At 41.0% G+C, this 17764-nt stretch overlaps 1 protein-coding gene across 1 annotated transcript in view; it reads right to left on the bottom strand.

Annotated features, from left to right (window-relative positions):
* Positions 1 to 6862: 6862 nt before the first annotated feature.
* EFCC1 (EF-hand and coiled-coil domain containing 1) overlaps positions 6863 to 17764 on the bottom strand; it is a 68667-nt gene continuing 57765 nt past the window's right edge. Inside the window, exons 5-8 of the mRNA XM_075286955.1 lie at positions 16678 to 16843; positions 12693 to 12851; positions 9644 to 9713; positions 6863 to 8017 (exon numbers count right to left, since the gene is read on the bottom strand). Of these exons, the coding sequence (XP_075143056.1) occupies positions 7887 to 8017; positions 9644 to 9713; positions 12693 to 12851; positions 16678 to 16843 (526 nt within the window). The 3' untranslated portion in view covers positions 6863 to 7886. The remainder of the gene's footprint in view (positions 8018 to 9643; positions 9714 to 12692; positions 12852 to 16677; positions 16844 to 17764) is intronic.

The following is a 17764-nucleotide window of genomic DNA, read 5'->3' as shown; positions in this document are numbered from 1 at the left end:
TGAGGCTTGTTACTGGGCCATAAAAAGCTGCAGAGCCTGCACTTCAGAGCAGATCCAGAGAGGAGATGAAGTGGCTGAGTCTGTACTGACACTGAGAGCCTTATGATATGGGACAATGTTTTTTTTTATTGATTCGTGTGGCTGGTAGTAAGCCACACGTACAGTTAATATTTTCTGTTTAGTTAGTGCTCAGACGAGCAGGATTTTATTTGATGTTATTTTGCCTGAAGTTAAGGCTGTATTTTATTTTGCTCATTGATGAGCCTGACATAAAGGTTTATTTATTTCTGTTTTTCTTAAATAAACCGCTTTGCCGCAAGATTTGTGTCCCTGTCTCAGACTGTTTGGGTCCACACCACTGTTTCTACTGAGCTACCTTCCCCACAATAGTCATATCGAAGGGAGGATGAATGCCAATCATTGATATACTGTACAGTAACACATTTGGACTCCCACTGTAGAGTCATAGGAAAATTCAAAAAATGCTACAAGTCTAGGTGTAGCCGTGGCCTACGACATCCAAATCTGCACATTCAAAGTTACCTTATATTTCTCTAATTTTTTTTAATTCACTCAACCTTTTCTTTGCTTTAAATGTAGCTATTTTCTCATTTTCTACTCGACTATATAACAGGTAAGGGACAAATCTGTCGGATATTTTTGGTCCAGACAAGACTAAAATACCCTTTTCACCCATATTACATAAAAAAACAAACCATACAAACATGATCTAGAACCTACAAGTTTGGCCACTGATAGATCACATATGACGTATGTGTGCTGTAAGAAATAACTATATGGACCCAATTTAATTTTGCATGACAGTATACATGATTTCAATATTTTCATGGCACCTGCATATTAATATAAAAGCCAGACTAACAGCCCCTGGAGTATTAACTATGCAGCTAAACAGGGAATTATTTCATTACTTCCATATAGGAAATTGGATACACAAAGTGGCGAACACTTCCAATCATATAGTGTATAAACAAATTACAGCTCATAGACACGACATTGCCCTTGAAAGAGAGAAGAGCTGAGCTGAATGTAAATGGAAAAAGCTAAGAAACTCTATAGAAACCTATATTGCCTGAAATATGTGAAATATTCAAGAGGTCGCTCAGTACTTTTACCAGCTTTTTTTTTTTTTTTTTTAAATCTTTTTATATTAAGTTTTTTCATGATAAAAATAGAACAATACAAGGATCATAAAGAGAAAAAGAAGAGCATATATTCAATCTAACAAATTCCTGCACCCAGGGCCAGCTCCAGGTTTTTATGGGCCCTTGGGCGACAGAGCCTAAGTGGACCCCCTTGTGGAGCAAAAAACTCTTGCATGTAGAAGGATGGAGTTGGGACACTGCGCGCCGCTGTGGCTGGATGAAGCGAGTGACGTCAGGCAGGAGCGCAGCGTCACCTACACTGATGCGTGGCTGACAACCCCCCCCCCCTTTCACGGACTGTGTGCACTGAACCATGCTGCACACTCAGCTCTGCTGCATCTCTGTGTGTGCTGAGCTCTGCCGCTTCTCCGTGTAGCAGTGCTGTGTCAGATGTAGCACTGCTACATCTGAGATCAGACCACAATGGAAACTGCTGTGGATGGATCTTAGACTCCGCCTCCTCCGACAGAACCAGCGTTGATTGGCCGAATGCTGTACACTGGCCAATCAATGCTGGTCAATGCATTCCTATGGGAAAAAGTCAGCTTGCACATATCGCAAGCTGACAGGGATCCCGACGTAATACAGTGACTTGGGCATGTTAGATGCCCCCATACATGCTTCCCCTGCTTTTCCAGTTGCATTCCAGGGTGTTGGCATCATTTCCTGGGGTGTCATAGTGGACTTGGCGACTCTCTTGAGTCGAATGGTGGGATCCCCTGAAACGAAGCATTTTTCCCCATAGACTATAATGGGGTTCGATATTCATTCGAATAGTCGAATATTGAGCGGCTATTCGAAACGAATATCGAATATTTTACTGTTTGCTCATCTCTAGTTATCACTAATTGCGGATTACACATGGAATTACATTGTTTCTAATGGAAAAGCACAGGTGTATCCAGGAAAATAGTGGTAAACTTGTGTGGCTGGGAGCACAGTATGACAGCACCTCTATGTTACGGTTTGTGCTATAGGACTTTAGTATAGGGGTTGTCAGCCTTACAATTATTGCGCAGCACTCCGAGGACCTCATCTTTGATTTTTTTTAATTTAAATCGGCACACCGAACAAAAAAAGGTTGCCTACCCCTGTCCTAGAGTCTGAAAAGGTACAATAGAGGGCTACAAAACTGATAAGGAAGACCTCAGTTACAAGGAGAGACTAAAGGAGTTACATTTTTTTAGTCTGGAGAAGAGGCGTTTAAGGGGAGATATGATAAAACTGTATAAATATATCAATGGCCCACACAAGAAATATGGGGAAAAGCTGTTCCATGTAATACCCCTTTAAAAGACAAGGGGCACTCCTTCTGTTTGAAGAAAAAAGCTTTAATCTCCAGAGGTGACAAGGCTTCTTCACTGTGTGAATCCAGGAGCTGATGAAAGCAGTCATGGCTGACAGATTCAAAAAAGGATTAGATGCCTAAGCTGGGCTGGGACTGGGATCGTCTGCACCCAGACATTAGTAGGATTAAGGTTCAAGATCCCCAACATGAGAAAGTGGGAGAATTACTTAGCGGAGACTCTCTCTGATGTATCCTGAATAGTAATATGAAGACGGGCGGCTAAGACCTCCTAGTGTGTTATGCATTTTTACACCCCCCAGCTCTGCTCAATCCTTTAATATGACTATACCAGATAACTGCTGCAGGTGTGGTGCCTGCCCAGCCAACATTTTCCACTTGTTTTGGTCATGCCCCTTGCTCCAGCCTTACTGGCGCCAAATCCAGAATTTAATAGAACGAGAGTACGCTTCACCTTATTCCCTATGATGTTTTTATTTAACCTACCCTCTGAATGGCTATGTAAGCATACCCTGCAGCTCTTCATCTGTAGGCTCACCACAGCTACATGTCTTGTGGCTAAACATTGGAGGCAGAAATCCTGTTATGAGGAGGACTAGAACCTCCGTAGCGCTGTGTAGAGGCTGCCGGCCCTCTCACCACTGCGCTCCCGGGTCCCCACTTCCGAGTCTTGGGAGGTAGGCCGGAACCTCTGCAGCCTTGTGTGGGGATTGCAAGTCTCCTCCTGAGCCTATTTAAGGAGGGCTCTGGCTCCGTACCGCCACTTGCTATTCAGTTGTACTTCAATGTACTCATGTTAGTAAGCATTCCTCCAGTTCTCATTGCCTGTGTTTTTGACCCTTTGCCTTGACCCTTTTCTATCACTATAGTCTGTGAGAAGCCTTTCTGGGCACCTTAGTGGATGCTTAGTGACAGATCATTACTACTTTGACATTGCCTCTGCCTCCTGATTCGTATTGTGCCTGTTCCTGTTAATGACCCCTGCTTGCCTCTAGACCTCTGCTCCCTGAACTCTGCTTTGTACTTCGCTATCGTTCTCAGTCTTCTGGATCCCTGGACTTACACTGCAACCCAAAACATCTGCTGGTAAGAGATCTCAGTGTTTGATTACCATCATTTCTAGTGTGTAGTGTGTTTGGCGTTTCCCTACCTGTGCCACTCCGCCCAGCAGTGCAGCCAAGTCCATCCCCACCATCGGGGGCTCTGGTGAACACCATTGTGGGGATGGAATTGGTGCGGCCCGGAGTGTTTTGGACACACGGTACTATGTTAACCATTTTTATTGGTATATCTAGTATAGGTTCTTACTTTGGCTCTGAACTGCATCTGCTATCCTAACACATCCCTCCGGATCTTGAGGAGCTGAAGTACTCTAGAATTAGAGTCTCAATCACTAGTGTATTTGATGGCTCTCTTGAATAATGAGAAGTTTCAGGAGATCTGTGAAACATTCTGGGCTCACCACTATTAGTAGCTTCCTGAAGGTATATTTCCCTTCACCCCCTGGGTATTTCCTCTCCTATCCTCTTGGTCCTTGGATCGTATCCCCCTATACTCCTGCTACACTGCACCAAATACTCAGCTATGAGGGCCATCTACTTCGAAAGAATCTCTGCCCACATCCCAGACTTCACATCTGCAGAAGAGAAGAGGAAACTCTACATCCCACTGGGAGAAGAGGAGTCCACTGTGGAGATCGCTGCCCAATATGTGTCCAGCTGCCTCCAAACAAGCTGTGAGACCTTATGGAAGGGATGTCTTTCCAAATAATTTGCAATTAAATATATTTTCCACAGGTGGACTCCAAAGTGGAGAAACATCTCAAAGATGATCAAGAAAAATGGGAGGACCTAAAGCTAAATTTCAAGTCTTATGTTTTAGTTTTTTCTTTTTTAATTTTTTTTTATTTATTTCTAAGATTTTCACTTACTCATTTTGGATACTGAATGCAGATTGTTGAAAATGTGAAAACATTTTTTCTTCATTTTAGTACAAACAAAATGTGAAAAAGTAAAAACGTCTGGACTTTCAAAATGCATAATATTTGAGAATACTACTTTTTGGTATTATTTAATCAAAATTAACCATGGATTTTATATTGCCATTAAAGAGGATCATTCATGTCCTCCTGCACATACGGTTTTATATACTGCTAGAAAGCCCACAGTGCACTGAATTAAAATAGCAACAAAATGGATTCCGTTTTTGATAGAATAGAAAAACATGGCAGATCCGCTTACATAAACAGGATACTTTAGGTGGAGGACTTAACATAATTTGATGGATCTAAGTGTCACAATTCGCCATCCCACTGTTACCAAACTTCCCACTAGTCCAGGTACTTTATCATTGGTATTCCTTTTGCTGCCATCAGTCTGCAGTTTGGGTTTTCTGACATCTTCTTTTGCCTTGGTGGTGCAAATTGGAATATACCCTTCAACAGCGTGTTAACAATTGCTAATGGCGACTACTCTTGGGGTAGCAACCTGGAAATTCACTGTAGTATAGTCCATGAAGTACACAAAATTCCCTTTACTCCACTCCCTGGTTTACCCCCACACCAAATCTATCAAGCCCACTCTACCTGTCGGCCTATAGTCACTAAATTATAAGTAGCAAGGAAAGATGTTTTATAAGCAAATATTAGTTCTATTACTTGGCTCACAATGTGCTTTGGTGTCACATAATTTATACATAATAAACAATTTATACTACAACATTAATTCAGCTGAAAAATATGTATATTTTATTTGCTCACACAGTTGGAAGCCTCTGTAAAAATAGATCTGCATAGAATGAAAATACTGTATGATAATAAGTGCCAAGCTTCAAGCCGATCAAATAGTTCTGAGACATATTTCATAAAAAGAAAGCCGATAAGCTTTTTTTTTTTTTTTATTGAAATACCTTCAGGGGTAGAAATAGATATGAAAAAAAAATTCTTTATTAACCTTTTTTTTTAATAAAATATCAGCTTCTATGGAATCTAATCTACATATGAATTCTAATCTGATCATCTGTCAGATGTAAAGACGTTTCTACATGTCACCACTTTGCTCAGATTATCTGCTGTACCTTGGGAATGGTATTGGAGTGTTTAGCTAAAGTTTTACTTAAAGGAGAAGTATATCAACATCTACATCAATATTCACATCCATCATATGTGTATATGATGGTTTAGATTCACACAATATATCATTACGACTGGGGTAGTCAGATAATAGAACAAGAATTGTTGTTGTAACAAACAAGATGTAGAGCAGTTGCAGGTTTTACACTGGGGTGCACATTTATTAAAAGTTAGACAGGTTAAACTTAGACGGGTAGTCTGATAAAGCCCCTTATTTATCACAATGCCTGATGTTAGATGGTGCATTTAAGATGGTCTAGTCCAGGGGTGCTCACACTTTTTGAGCATGTGAGCTACTTTAAAAACTGACCAAGGGATAAGATCTACTACCCACTTCTTGTGGGTGGGGGTGGGGCCGGGGCAGGCCAAGGGCAGGGCCGGGGCCTTTGGGCGGCGCGGAGCGTGAGAGCAGGAGACAGCTCTCCGGTGTCTGCTTGTTGACAGCGCAGGCTGAGAATCATCTCTGGACACTGGCAGGCGGGGCCGCTGCAGCCCTGACTGCGAACGAGTGCAAGGCCCCGACCTGCCAGTGTCCGGAGATGATTCTCAGCCTGCGCTGTCAACAAGCAGACACCGATCCCGCGATTGACCGGTAGATCGCGATCGACATATTGGGCACCCCTGGTCTAGTCTAAGTTCATTGGTTTACTTTACTTGAAATTTTGGTGTATTCTGTTCTGGTGTATTCTGTTGCAATTGAAGAGGATCTTTCACCACCTCCACCAACTCAACCTCTTTTGACCCATCTGTGCCACTGATTCTGGCACAGATGGAATTTTTTCTTTAGCCCCCACTGTTCCTGAGCAATCAAGTTTTGGTGCCTGATATTCAAACTAGACTCACGAATGTCAAGTGGGTGGTGTCAAGCAGGAAAATTTGTGCTCTGAATCATGTTCCTGCCTGACACCACCCACTTGACGTTAGAGAATCTAGTTAGCATATCAGTCATCAAAACCGACAGCACTTGGACAGGAAAGGTGGGAGCTAGAGAAAAAAAATTCCATCTATGCTGCAATCACTGTAGGGGTCTAGTAAAGGACCTATTAAAGGATATAAAGAACTGAAGCTGATGGAAGCGGAGAAAGATCTTCTTTAGGCCACACCCTATTTTAAGGACACCACACCCCTTTTCTTTGAAGTCATTTTTTTCTTTCAAATTACACCAAATTGGTCTTAAGCTAATTGGTGCACCAAAATGCACCAATATGTGGCAGATATGGCACATTCTACACTAAGGTCGAGTTTTAACCACAATAGTAAATTTGCCCAAAAATTTCAATCACTGATCTGAAATTCAGATTTACATGTTTCCTCTATACCGATGAACCCCCTTTTATGAGGGGTTGGTCCTCCTTTAAGGGGGTTGTGAGCTGAGAACAATCAAATTTTGTGAAAAGGGACCCACAAACATAAGTCGATCATATTCATCACTTGTAATATAAGAAGAAACTTGACAGTAGGTGTTCAATTCTCCTGCAGCACCACCACGGGGTAAATGAAGCATTACACTTTAATCAATATAATGAATGGATGTGCCAGGTCCTCCAGAACACTCTTTGCCCTGGCCTAGACAGGGGATCACCATCTATGAACTTGCAAGTCCCTAATAGGGTTTTATAATTGATAATCTGCGAACATCTACCAATAGTAGGTATATTCAGTAATAAATCACAGAGAAGAAACAAATGCAGTTTGGTATCATATGGTGATATATAGCACTATCACTTCATTGCCCCATCAGCTTTGTCCCTCGCAGAGCGATTTGGGAGATTTATTGATTTTTCCATCATACATCATCGACAGTGTTAGCCCTGGATGCGTAAATTGTTGAACCATAAGTTTATTAGCTCTGCCGTCCGATCTGTAATATTATAGTCAGTCTGGGGACATCTGTCATTTTTATTGCTGCATTTTCATTTTAATTTTGGAATATATTCCAATTTACTGTCATTCTTCCCCATATGACATCGGCAGTACTGACTCATGAACTCTTTTCAGGCACATGGAGTCTCTGCAGGTAAAAAGGAATAAATTATTTTTATCTGTATCCACCAATGAGAATGTTACATACGTTCATTTACTTGGCTCTCCCGCACTGCGCTGCACTGGCACTGCATGATTCAGATAGTGGAGTGCAGCTTGAGGGAGATGGATTAGTGTTGGTTTCTCCTTGCCACCCAATCCAATTGGCTTGATGAAACTCAGTCTTTTCTCTTTGCATCCAGCCAGTTGCACGTTCATGTGAGGTGCATTGTCATGGATGACACATAGATGGCACTGTTGTTTAACAAGATATGACTAGGGAGCCTGCCATTGACTGCCCGCTATCTTCTTCATTGTGTTGGTGATGAAGTAATTCACAGACGGATAATTCATGATATAACGTATCCAAGACATCAAAGATATGTTCCTTCCCTAAAAAAGGGGAATGTATGGGTTATATATAGCCATTGCATTAGTGACAAGAAAGCCTCTTTTTATGTACAGTTATATTTATTCTCAGGTATAATCATTGTTCAATAATAATTCATCCATCAAAAGAGCAAGGATGGACATGGCTGTTAAGAACATATCATGCCCCATCTTTACTATTAGGCACCTTTGACAGATGCCCAGGTTGCAGTATTGCTTGAGGTTATGTTCAATTTTGGATGAGTTGCAAAGGCAATGAAACATTGGGTGAAACACTTGCAACAGCCCCTTGTGTGTGCCTACTGTATGGAGGCAGGAGCCACAAGCATATAAACCCTGGCCCTCAATTCCCAGGTGCCTCCAGTGCCAGGACATTACTATTTTTGGCAACATGCGAATAACCTATTTGTAGCAATGCAATATTGCTGCATACCTCTTTGGAGCAAGGACGACACCCCCAATGCTCCAGAGAGCTAATTTGCATATTGACAAAAACAGAAATATCTTGCCAATGGAGTCAGCGATTCACAAGGGGAAAAAACTGTTTGATTCGGGTGATACTCACCTTTCTATCTGCAGGGCTAGCTTGATATTCTGGGTATTCCATTTTGAGTATATAGGTACTATGCAGACCTCTGTGTCCCTATGGTTGTAGACTACAAATTCTAAGTGGCGTTAGCAGGCAGAGAGCAAGCATGGAGAGGACCTGCTCTCTGCCTGAGCGTGAGGGGAGGCCGCTGGAGCAGCGCTGCTCCAGCGGCCTCCCCAATCCACCGCTCAGTGACGCTAAGCCAGTCCAGGACAGCTTGTCCTGGACTGGCTTAGGAGGAAAAATGCCGCCCTCCCCGGGGCCCTGGCATAGCGCCGCCTGAAGCAGTCGCTTCAGGTCGCCTCATGGGAGTTTCGGCGCCGGTACAGGGACAAACAAACACAGAGGATCAGACTACGAAGGATTTGTTTGTAGTCTGTAACCAGGGAGACACAAGGAACTGTAGCTATAAAAAGGTAGGATATGTTTTAATGAATACTATTTACAAGGTTGCATAGTTTTCATTTTATGCCTTGTAGACATTGCCTTTAAAAATAAAGCAGGATGGTCTGATAGTCGTATCACATTTTACTATAACTACAGTGGTTGTACAATAAATGACAATTTACAGATAAAAGATTCAGTGACATTTCTATCAACTTTGCTTTTCGATATGATGGGATAACTTGTATCCAGATGCACATCACCAAAATGTGTGAGACAAGGACTCTCTTTTGGCCCACATCAGGCCCATTATAAGCTATGAACATATCAAGAGCAATTTAGTTTTCCTGTAAATCTTATAGCAATACCATAGCACGAGCATAGCCATACTTTATCATTATAGTAGGGAATTGCCATTTTTATAATGTACACAGCAATACACAAGTACTAAAATATCCGTCCGAGCTGCTGTCACTGCTACAACCCATACGACATCTTCCTTCAGACATCACTGCCCTGTTAACTACGGTAAATGGGATTATTATTTAGAAACAGAACCTAGAATTGCTGTCACTGTATCAGTCCAGCTGAATAAGATGATTCTCAGTACAGACAGCCTGGGAAAATCACCCATACAAAAATATCTATATTCATACCATGCTGCGGCTCTCTGCATCTCTCCAGGGTGTTCAATAAAACTCTTCCCAATTCCTGATGAGGTATTTCCTAAGATAAACACAGAAAAGTAAAATGAATGACCCGTGACAATCAATCACTAAGAAGTACAGAACGCAAAGCACATACAGAATGCAAATAGCAGCATGCTGATTTATGGGAGTACTCCGCAATGGCATATGCACAATATAATGAGCACTGCATACATTACTCTATACTGCTGTTACTAGTCCATCTGAGACACAGTTATATCTGGAACTAAATGAGCCGCCCTTCCAAGCGTATTATAATATTGCAGCATCCTTTTCTGATTTGTTAATTTCTTGATTAATGGCAGCATAGACATCCCATACATATTCAATATAATACGGAGCAACTAGAAAGCAGGCCGTGTGGGGCTCTGTTCACATCTCTTTTAAGGTAAACCTCATAAGGTTTGCATTGCTCAGCCTAGGTCCATTCTGGCCTTTGCAGCATTGGGTTTCAACCCAACTAAGGATAGTTACATAATTACATAGTAGATGAGGTTGGATGAAGATCGGTCCATCAAGTCCAACCTATAACCCTACAATCCCTACAGGATGACATTTGCATGGAGTTGATATATTGGCACCATGTGTTTCCTCATGGTTTCCTCAACACTCCAAGAAATATACTGATAGGTAATATGAAATGGAGACTGTTTGCTTGCGCTAGGACATGAGACTATAAACCTCATTTGGTAGAGGAGTTGATCAGACTAATGAGAATGAACACTGGGGCAAATGGGGTACTTAAAGGGGTTATTCATGAAAATACAAAATTTACCAGTTCATTCCCTGCACAGTTTCCCCAGGAATGTGGGATATGGGAAAGGATCTAGAAATAGGAACTTGCCCTAGCAATGGTTTTTGTGAGTGTTCATCTATTACCTTTCCATAGCGCAGCCATGGAGGCCAAAAGTCTTGTTTCTCTGCCCCCTTGTTGCAGCTTAAATTCTTGGTCATTTGACCCCTTCAACGCTACTCTGTGGACTTGCAGTTGGTGTAGAGCACTGCAAAATCTGTAATGAGGCCCCTCTATTTAGAATAGCCGTATATTTAATGTGTTATGGGGCCTAGCAGCAACTGCTATTGCTGCTGCCCCCTGTAGCTTCCTTCTCATAGAGCATCGATCTCAACATCATCCAATCTGTCTGGGGTTACAGAAAGAGACAGAAGGATTGGAGCAAATCTAACACTAAAGATCTGTGCTTAGTTCTCCAAGACGACGGGAATATTCTCCTTGCTGAGTTCCTCCAAAACTTTGTGCAAGTGTCCCAAAAGAATTGATGGAAGGAAAAGGATGTTCACACCAATTATTTTATTCTAAACTGTTTATACTAGTAATAGTATGTACTTTATATGTAGAATTTATGTTAATATAATGTACGGCAGGCTCTGCTTAGGATGTCATTGAGAACCTGAGCTGTCAGACAAAATTGAATGTCTATAGTATTGTGCTGTAACTGTTCTACCTCTTCAGTACTAATATCTTATGTGCACTGACATTAGCTACTGCATAGTATAGTGATAATAGGTATCTTACGACTAAAGGCTGGATAGGTTATATTTGCAATAAGCCACCAGACCTCGCAGACTAGCTCTTTGGTTTTATGTACACAGCTCCAGTATTAAAATGCTCTACATGTATTATTTTAATGTGCTTTGTAGAAGAGAACGTATTATTGAATGCTTACGAACATTAACAAGAATGCTGCATATAAAGAGAGGTATTAAAGTAGTGTCATTTCTGTTGCCCATTAAGTAAAGTCTCATTTCCATGAAACGTCTTGAAGATAGGATTTGACAGAGATAACGCTGTATTTACGGCGTGTCCCAGCGGTAAATGGTCTGTCTTTGTCTTAGGATCCTCCAGCTTCTCTCCATGTCATTACTAATATTTAAAAGCAAAATATTTATTTCCGACTCAACGCTTCCAGAGAATCGCACACATACATATTCATAAAGAATGACTGAAAAAGTCATAGCGGAGGGAGGTGGGCGACTGCCAGAATATCTGAATTATTCCTGATGAGAGGCTATGAAAATCTATAAAATGCTAATGAATGACAAACTGGGGTCAATAGAGTCTGGGAGTGTGAAATGGAAGAAATCCAAATCCTGATAGAGAAGTTGTTCATATTCTGAAATTTGTTGCTCTTCAGTATTTCCATAGCGTTCACTCTTCAATCTGTGTAAATAGTCTAAATCCACAAGTTGGACACAGCTTATGACTGTCTTGGAGAACTGTAGTTCTCTGTTGACTGCTGCTTCAAATGTCAACTGGAATGTGGGATATAGGGAAGGATCTAGAAATAGGATCTTCTAATTCGGGTGCCCTAGCAATGGTTTTTGTGAATGTTCATGAAAAGTCTTACTAAAATCCAGTAAATTACAGAAGAACTAGGATAGAATAACATTGATGAATATCTGAGATAACATGGTAGCTCCAAATTGTATATTTGAGAGACCTCCTGTTTACACAGTAACCAATGCTAGAAAAATAAGGTCACACTTTGATCATGTGACTTATTAAATTATTATTGTGAGTAGACAACTAGTACTGAGGGATGGTCTTTTAAGGCGATATAATGACCAGAGTTTCTGTTTAAGGATTAAAATACACAGTAAAAGTTTTGATTATTGTTTATGTTTAATATTTTAGTTTTCCAAGTTTTGGCCATCTTTGTTTTAGGGAAGAAAAGACTTCCAATAAACTGTGTAAAGACATTAAGAATCTAAAAACAAAGTTGGGAGTACAGTCAAAGGTAATGTGGGTGCTAGTAAAAAGAAAAGATCCCAAGATCATTAAGTTTGCACATCAATCCTGCACTTCTATGGACATCATAAAGGGAGTCCTCTGTTTGGACTCCCCTGATCCTGTTCTGGTATATTGTTGTTCATTCACTCAAGTTTAGATGTAGCTTTCCATGGAAGTAACTTGTTGTTACTTCTGAACCAGAAGAACTTGTGATAAGACAAATTTTTACTGCTTTGACCAATTTCTTACCAGATTCCGTAGCTGTTGAAGAAGTTGTAACACATCAAGAAGTTTTTCCTCAACTAGGGACAGGCGAACCCTCTCCGTCTCCAACATCTGAAGGTCTATCCTAAGCAGCTCAATCTCCTCAACTTTTCTTTCCAGTTCATCAATGAACGGCTCCTTGAGCTGCCAAAATGGAAAGAATAATATCGATATCTTAGTGTAAGTTTAACATAACCAGGAAAAAAGAAAAATGGAGTATTAATACAAACAGATTCATGCCCACAAGCATATGGTATGGAAGACAGATATGTCAGGTAGTGTTTAGGAACAAAGGATCTGACATACCAAAAACCAATATGTTCAATGCTTGTTTCATCTGGCATCTACAACTGTGCTTCAGATGGGCTGCCCTAACATACAGACGTGGCAAAGTAAACCCGTATTTCTACCATTAGTCAAACTGCTGCAGTGTGATATCATATCACAAAAGACAACAAAAAAGAATGAAAACTCATAATTTTTATTTTTTTTTTCTTTAAAAAGGACCTTTCACCATATCTGGGCACAGGCAGTGTTATATACTGCCAGAAAGCTGACAGTGCGCTGAATTCAGCGCACTGTCGGCTTTCCCGATCTGTGCCCGGTGTAAAGCGCTATCGGTCCCGGTACCGTAGCGCTTTACAGTCAGAAGGGCGTTTCTGACCATTAGCCAGGAACGTCCTTCTGCCTCGCGGCGCCAATCGCGCTGTGCTGTGGAGCGGGGAGGAACTCCCCCCTCCCTCTCCTGATAATGCTCGTCTATGGACGAGCTGTGTGAGCAGAGGGAGGGGGCGTTCCTGCCCGCTCCACAGCACAGCGCGATAGGCGCCGCGAGGCAGAAGGACGTTCCTAGCTAATGGTCAGAAACGCCCTTCTGACCATAGAAGAGCTACGGTACCGGGCCGTAAGCTCTTCACACCGGGCACAGATCGGGAAAGCCGACAGTGCGCTGAATTCAGCGCACTGTCAGCTTTCCAGCAGTATATAACACTGCATGTGCCCGGATATGGTGAAAGGTCCTCTTTAAATGACTTTTCAATGTCTTCTGCAATAAGATATTACACTGCAGCAGTTTAAGCAACCGCAGAAGTTCTGGCTAACCCTGCTATATCTGGATTATCCACCAGAAATTGTCAGGACCACAAATATAGATAAGATGAAAGGATAACATACACTATAGATTACAATTGGCCAAACCTGCTGATCTTGGCATGTCAGCTAATCATTCAAAGTGTATAGGGGCATCCCAACTTTACCCTAATTTCTGGCAGATCAGGGTATTGGATTTCAACGTGGCTGATCCTCTTGTTTTCAAGGGAGATAATCTGACCCCAGAGGTGTCTGACAATGCCTTTATCCCATCTCTATATTAAAATATATACTTGCTGAGCATGCATGTGTATGTTTGGGTGGGTCATGAAAACTGACAGCTAGCTACAAAGTATACAACCAGTCCAAGTATTCTAATAGAAGATAACCCCGTTATCAGCATATAGGGTCAGATGAACAACAATGCATATAAAGCATATAGCCCATATATATATCAATGCCAGGCCACTGATCAAATTGGTACCAGTCGATCTTCAGAATGGAGAACCTGTTTTTTGAGATGGCTCTTGCTCACACACAAAATTTCTAGCTTGGATCCCAACAGTATAACTCCAAGTTCACACTTAGCATTCAAGTCTCCATCCCACATTCTGCTTAAAATCTGGGGAAAAAAAAGTCCTTTAGGCTAAGGCCCCACGGGACGTCCCACAGCAATAAAGCGCTGCGGGAAAAACCACGGCGTAAAGCATTGCAGAGTTTTCCTCCACAGACTTTCTATTACAATCATACCTATTGGGAAACTGCCAGTGTGTCCACAGTTATAATTAACATGCTGTGATTTCCAAAACTTCACCGGTTCTGGAAATCGTAGAGGGTCCATATGGCGGTTTTTACCGCAAAGTGGGCATGGGATTCGCTATAATCCCATCCACTTTGCCTGTGCTGTAAAATGCGGCAGAGAAATCATGGCGTTTCCAGCCCAGGGGGCCCCGATCTTAAGGAGGACTTTTCTCTCCACTAATTTCAGTATAAAGTCATCGAAAACCGGATGGATCCTGTTATAGTCTATGGGGTCACAGGATTCCATGTGCAACTGTTTTTTAAGCAGAAGGGGTTTCTGATTTTTGGGTTCCCATGCGGACCCGAAGAACGGAAACCCAAACACTAGTGTGAACCTAGTGTTACCTAAACATACATCACTAAATGGATTTGAGTTTTAAATGAAGCTGAGTGTTTTAGGTTTCTTTTATAAGCTGAATTATTCCTTTGGGGCAGGGGAGGGGGCAGCGATAAATGTATAATACTGCAGGTTGGACATTTGAGGTTGGAACACTGTTCAGTAAGGAAAACGCAATACATGTAATGGTCATCTTTACTTTGTATATACAACTTATCCAGCAAAATGTTTTCTATCCCCTTAAAGAGACATATTAACCTACTAATTGCCAAGATTCCTACCAGGGACTGCCATAAACTACCCAGCTTTCTAAGCTACTAAGTCAACATAGGAAATGTCAACTGCCTCCATGCTAAATCAATATTATTATCCAGTAAAGTGCTACAGTCATTTCATCTACTTATTGGAAAACTTTACTGAAACTAATAAAAAATTATGATTGACCATTAACCCTTCGCAGAATAATTTTATCATTTAATGGCGGTGATCCACTAACTCCTCATTTAAATAAATTATACCATCTTAACTCCTATGCACAGGATAGAACATGATTATCTGATCACTGGGGGTACGACCACTGGGACCAGAAAAATGGTGCCCCTTTGAATGGATTAGTGGTCAATGCATGGCCATCGTTCTGTTCACTTCTATAGGATTTACAGAACAGCAATCTCCAGCAATCCCATTGAAATTATTGGAGTGGTGGCCACACATGTGCACCACTGCGCCATACACGTGGCACTCAGCAGCATTTGCAGACCTCTGTTCTATGACTGAGTGGTCTCAGGGCTCAGACCTCTAGTGTTCAGATATGATCAGATACTTTCCCCTATGTTGTGACTAGGGGATAAATGTCAATAATGGGAAATTCCCCTTTAAGGCCGAGGCCCCACGTAGCGTAAACTCTGCGGTGGAAATGTAGCGGAAAAATATGCAGCAATTTACAGTCACTGCAGCTTGCAGAAAAATATGCACAGTGGAAACACTCCAATTTCCAAAACTGTTGTGGTCTGGAAATCGCAGCATGTCAATTATGCCTACAGAAACGCCGCTGGTTTCACTATATAGGTATAATGGAAGCAGAAAGTCTGCAGAGGAAAGTTCTGTGGACTTTCTGTGATAAGAGCTGCAGGAAAAATCGATATGCGTTGCCGCCACAGTTTTTCCTGCAGTCCTTTAGACAGCTATAGACAAATACTATTGCAAGCACAATGTCGTGTCAGAATTTCTGTGAATAAGACAGTATAATTTGGTAAGGCCTTGTTCACATGGCAGTGACAATGGGTCATGTGACAGCCCTTTTAAAAACAATGGGAGGGAACTGGTATCTTCACATGATTGTTTTTTGACAAACCATTTTATACAGCCAAGAAACCAAATGGACATGCTCTGTCACTGTCTGTTTTGACAAATAGTAAAAGTAACTATGTGAATACACTCATAGACTTTTATAGGTTTTAAAATGGCCATGTCTGTAAATAAGATAAAAATGCAGCTTCTTGCTCTTATGTCCATGATAAATGGAACTGTCATGTGCAATAGGCCCTAATGTTTCTCCACCGAACAGAATGAGTATCTTTCTTCATAGACCTACTGTCTATTGGTTCTTCCTCATAACTTCCATCTATCTCAGTAATACAGTGTGAACCCAGTCCCATCTGGCTCTAGTTAGATGTAGATACTAGTGACACCTTCTGTTATCACCTATGGATGGATCACCAGATACCTCGCCCCTTTAATTACCTCTTCTATCAGTGTTTCCAGATCCCTCATTTCCTGCTCCTTAACTGTCAGCTCTTCAGTCAATTTGGAGATCCTCTCCACCAATAATGCAGGTACGTCCCTGGGATCAATAACATCAGTTCCAACAATATCAGTCAGGAGCCTCCATATCTTCCTGTCCTCGCACCTGAGATGATAAAATCTTATATGAATTTAAGGTGCTTCACATTATTTTTTATTACTGAATTTAAAGTGATATCGGGGAGAACTATACAACCTCTGCACAATATAACCATCCTAATAGGAGATTAAGAGAAGCTCGGGGGATACATACTATATCGTCAAGATTCAAGGAAAGAGATGTAATTTATGTATAGCAGCAGATTCTGGTAATGAATGGAAATGTGAACTTTTCAAAATACAGATAAAAAGTGAAATAGAATTATTAGATTGTATTTTATGTGTAAAATATAAAGTCCTTATACATTTTTATGTGTTTTTTGTGAAAATAATAAAATAAAGAATATTTCTGTGGAGGATCAGGGATGAAATGGTGTGGTCTGGGCAATTATTTCCTTTCCTAATTTTATCAGTAATACTAATAATACAATTATTTCTGTATATAAAAGTAAAATACTATGGAAAGTATTGATAATCACTAACCATGTCATATATATATATATATATATATATATATATATATACTGTATATAAATATATATATATATATATATATATATATATATATATATATATATGACATGGTTAGTGATTATCAATACTTTCCATATATATAGTGAGAAGGTGACAGGTGGACAGGTGTTTCTGACATATATGTGGTCCAGGACAGATCTGGAGTAGGCCTCAGCCCAGGTGTAGATCCTTGGCTTATTACTGGGCCAGAAAAGACTGCAGATCCTGCACTCCAGTGCAGATTCATGAGGTAAAAGTAGGTGTATGGTTCTGTCCTGTAACCCTGAGTCCGGTGAGACTATATTGCTCCTGTTTTGTTCATGTGGCTGGAAGTAAGCCACATGTATAGTTAGGTTATCAGTTCTGTTTAGTAAGTCGCTCAGACGAGCAGGATTTTATTTTGTTTTTGCCTAAA

Source organism: Leptodactylus fuscus, chromosome 9 (assembly GCF_031893055.1).
Source record: "Leptodactylus fuscus isolate aLepFus1 chromosome 9, aLepFus1.hap2, whole genome shotgun sequence".
Classification (NCBI taxonomy): domain Eukaryota; kingdom Metazoa; phylum Chordata; class Amphibia; order Anura; family Leptodactylidae; genus Leptodactylus; species Leptodactylus fuscus.
This window is presented reverse-complemented; position numbering and strand designations above follow the sequence as displayed.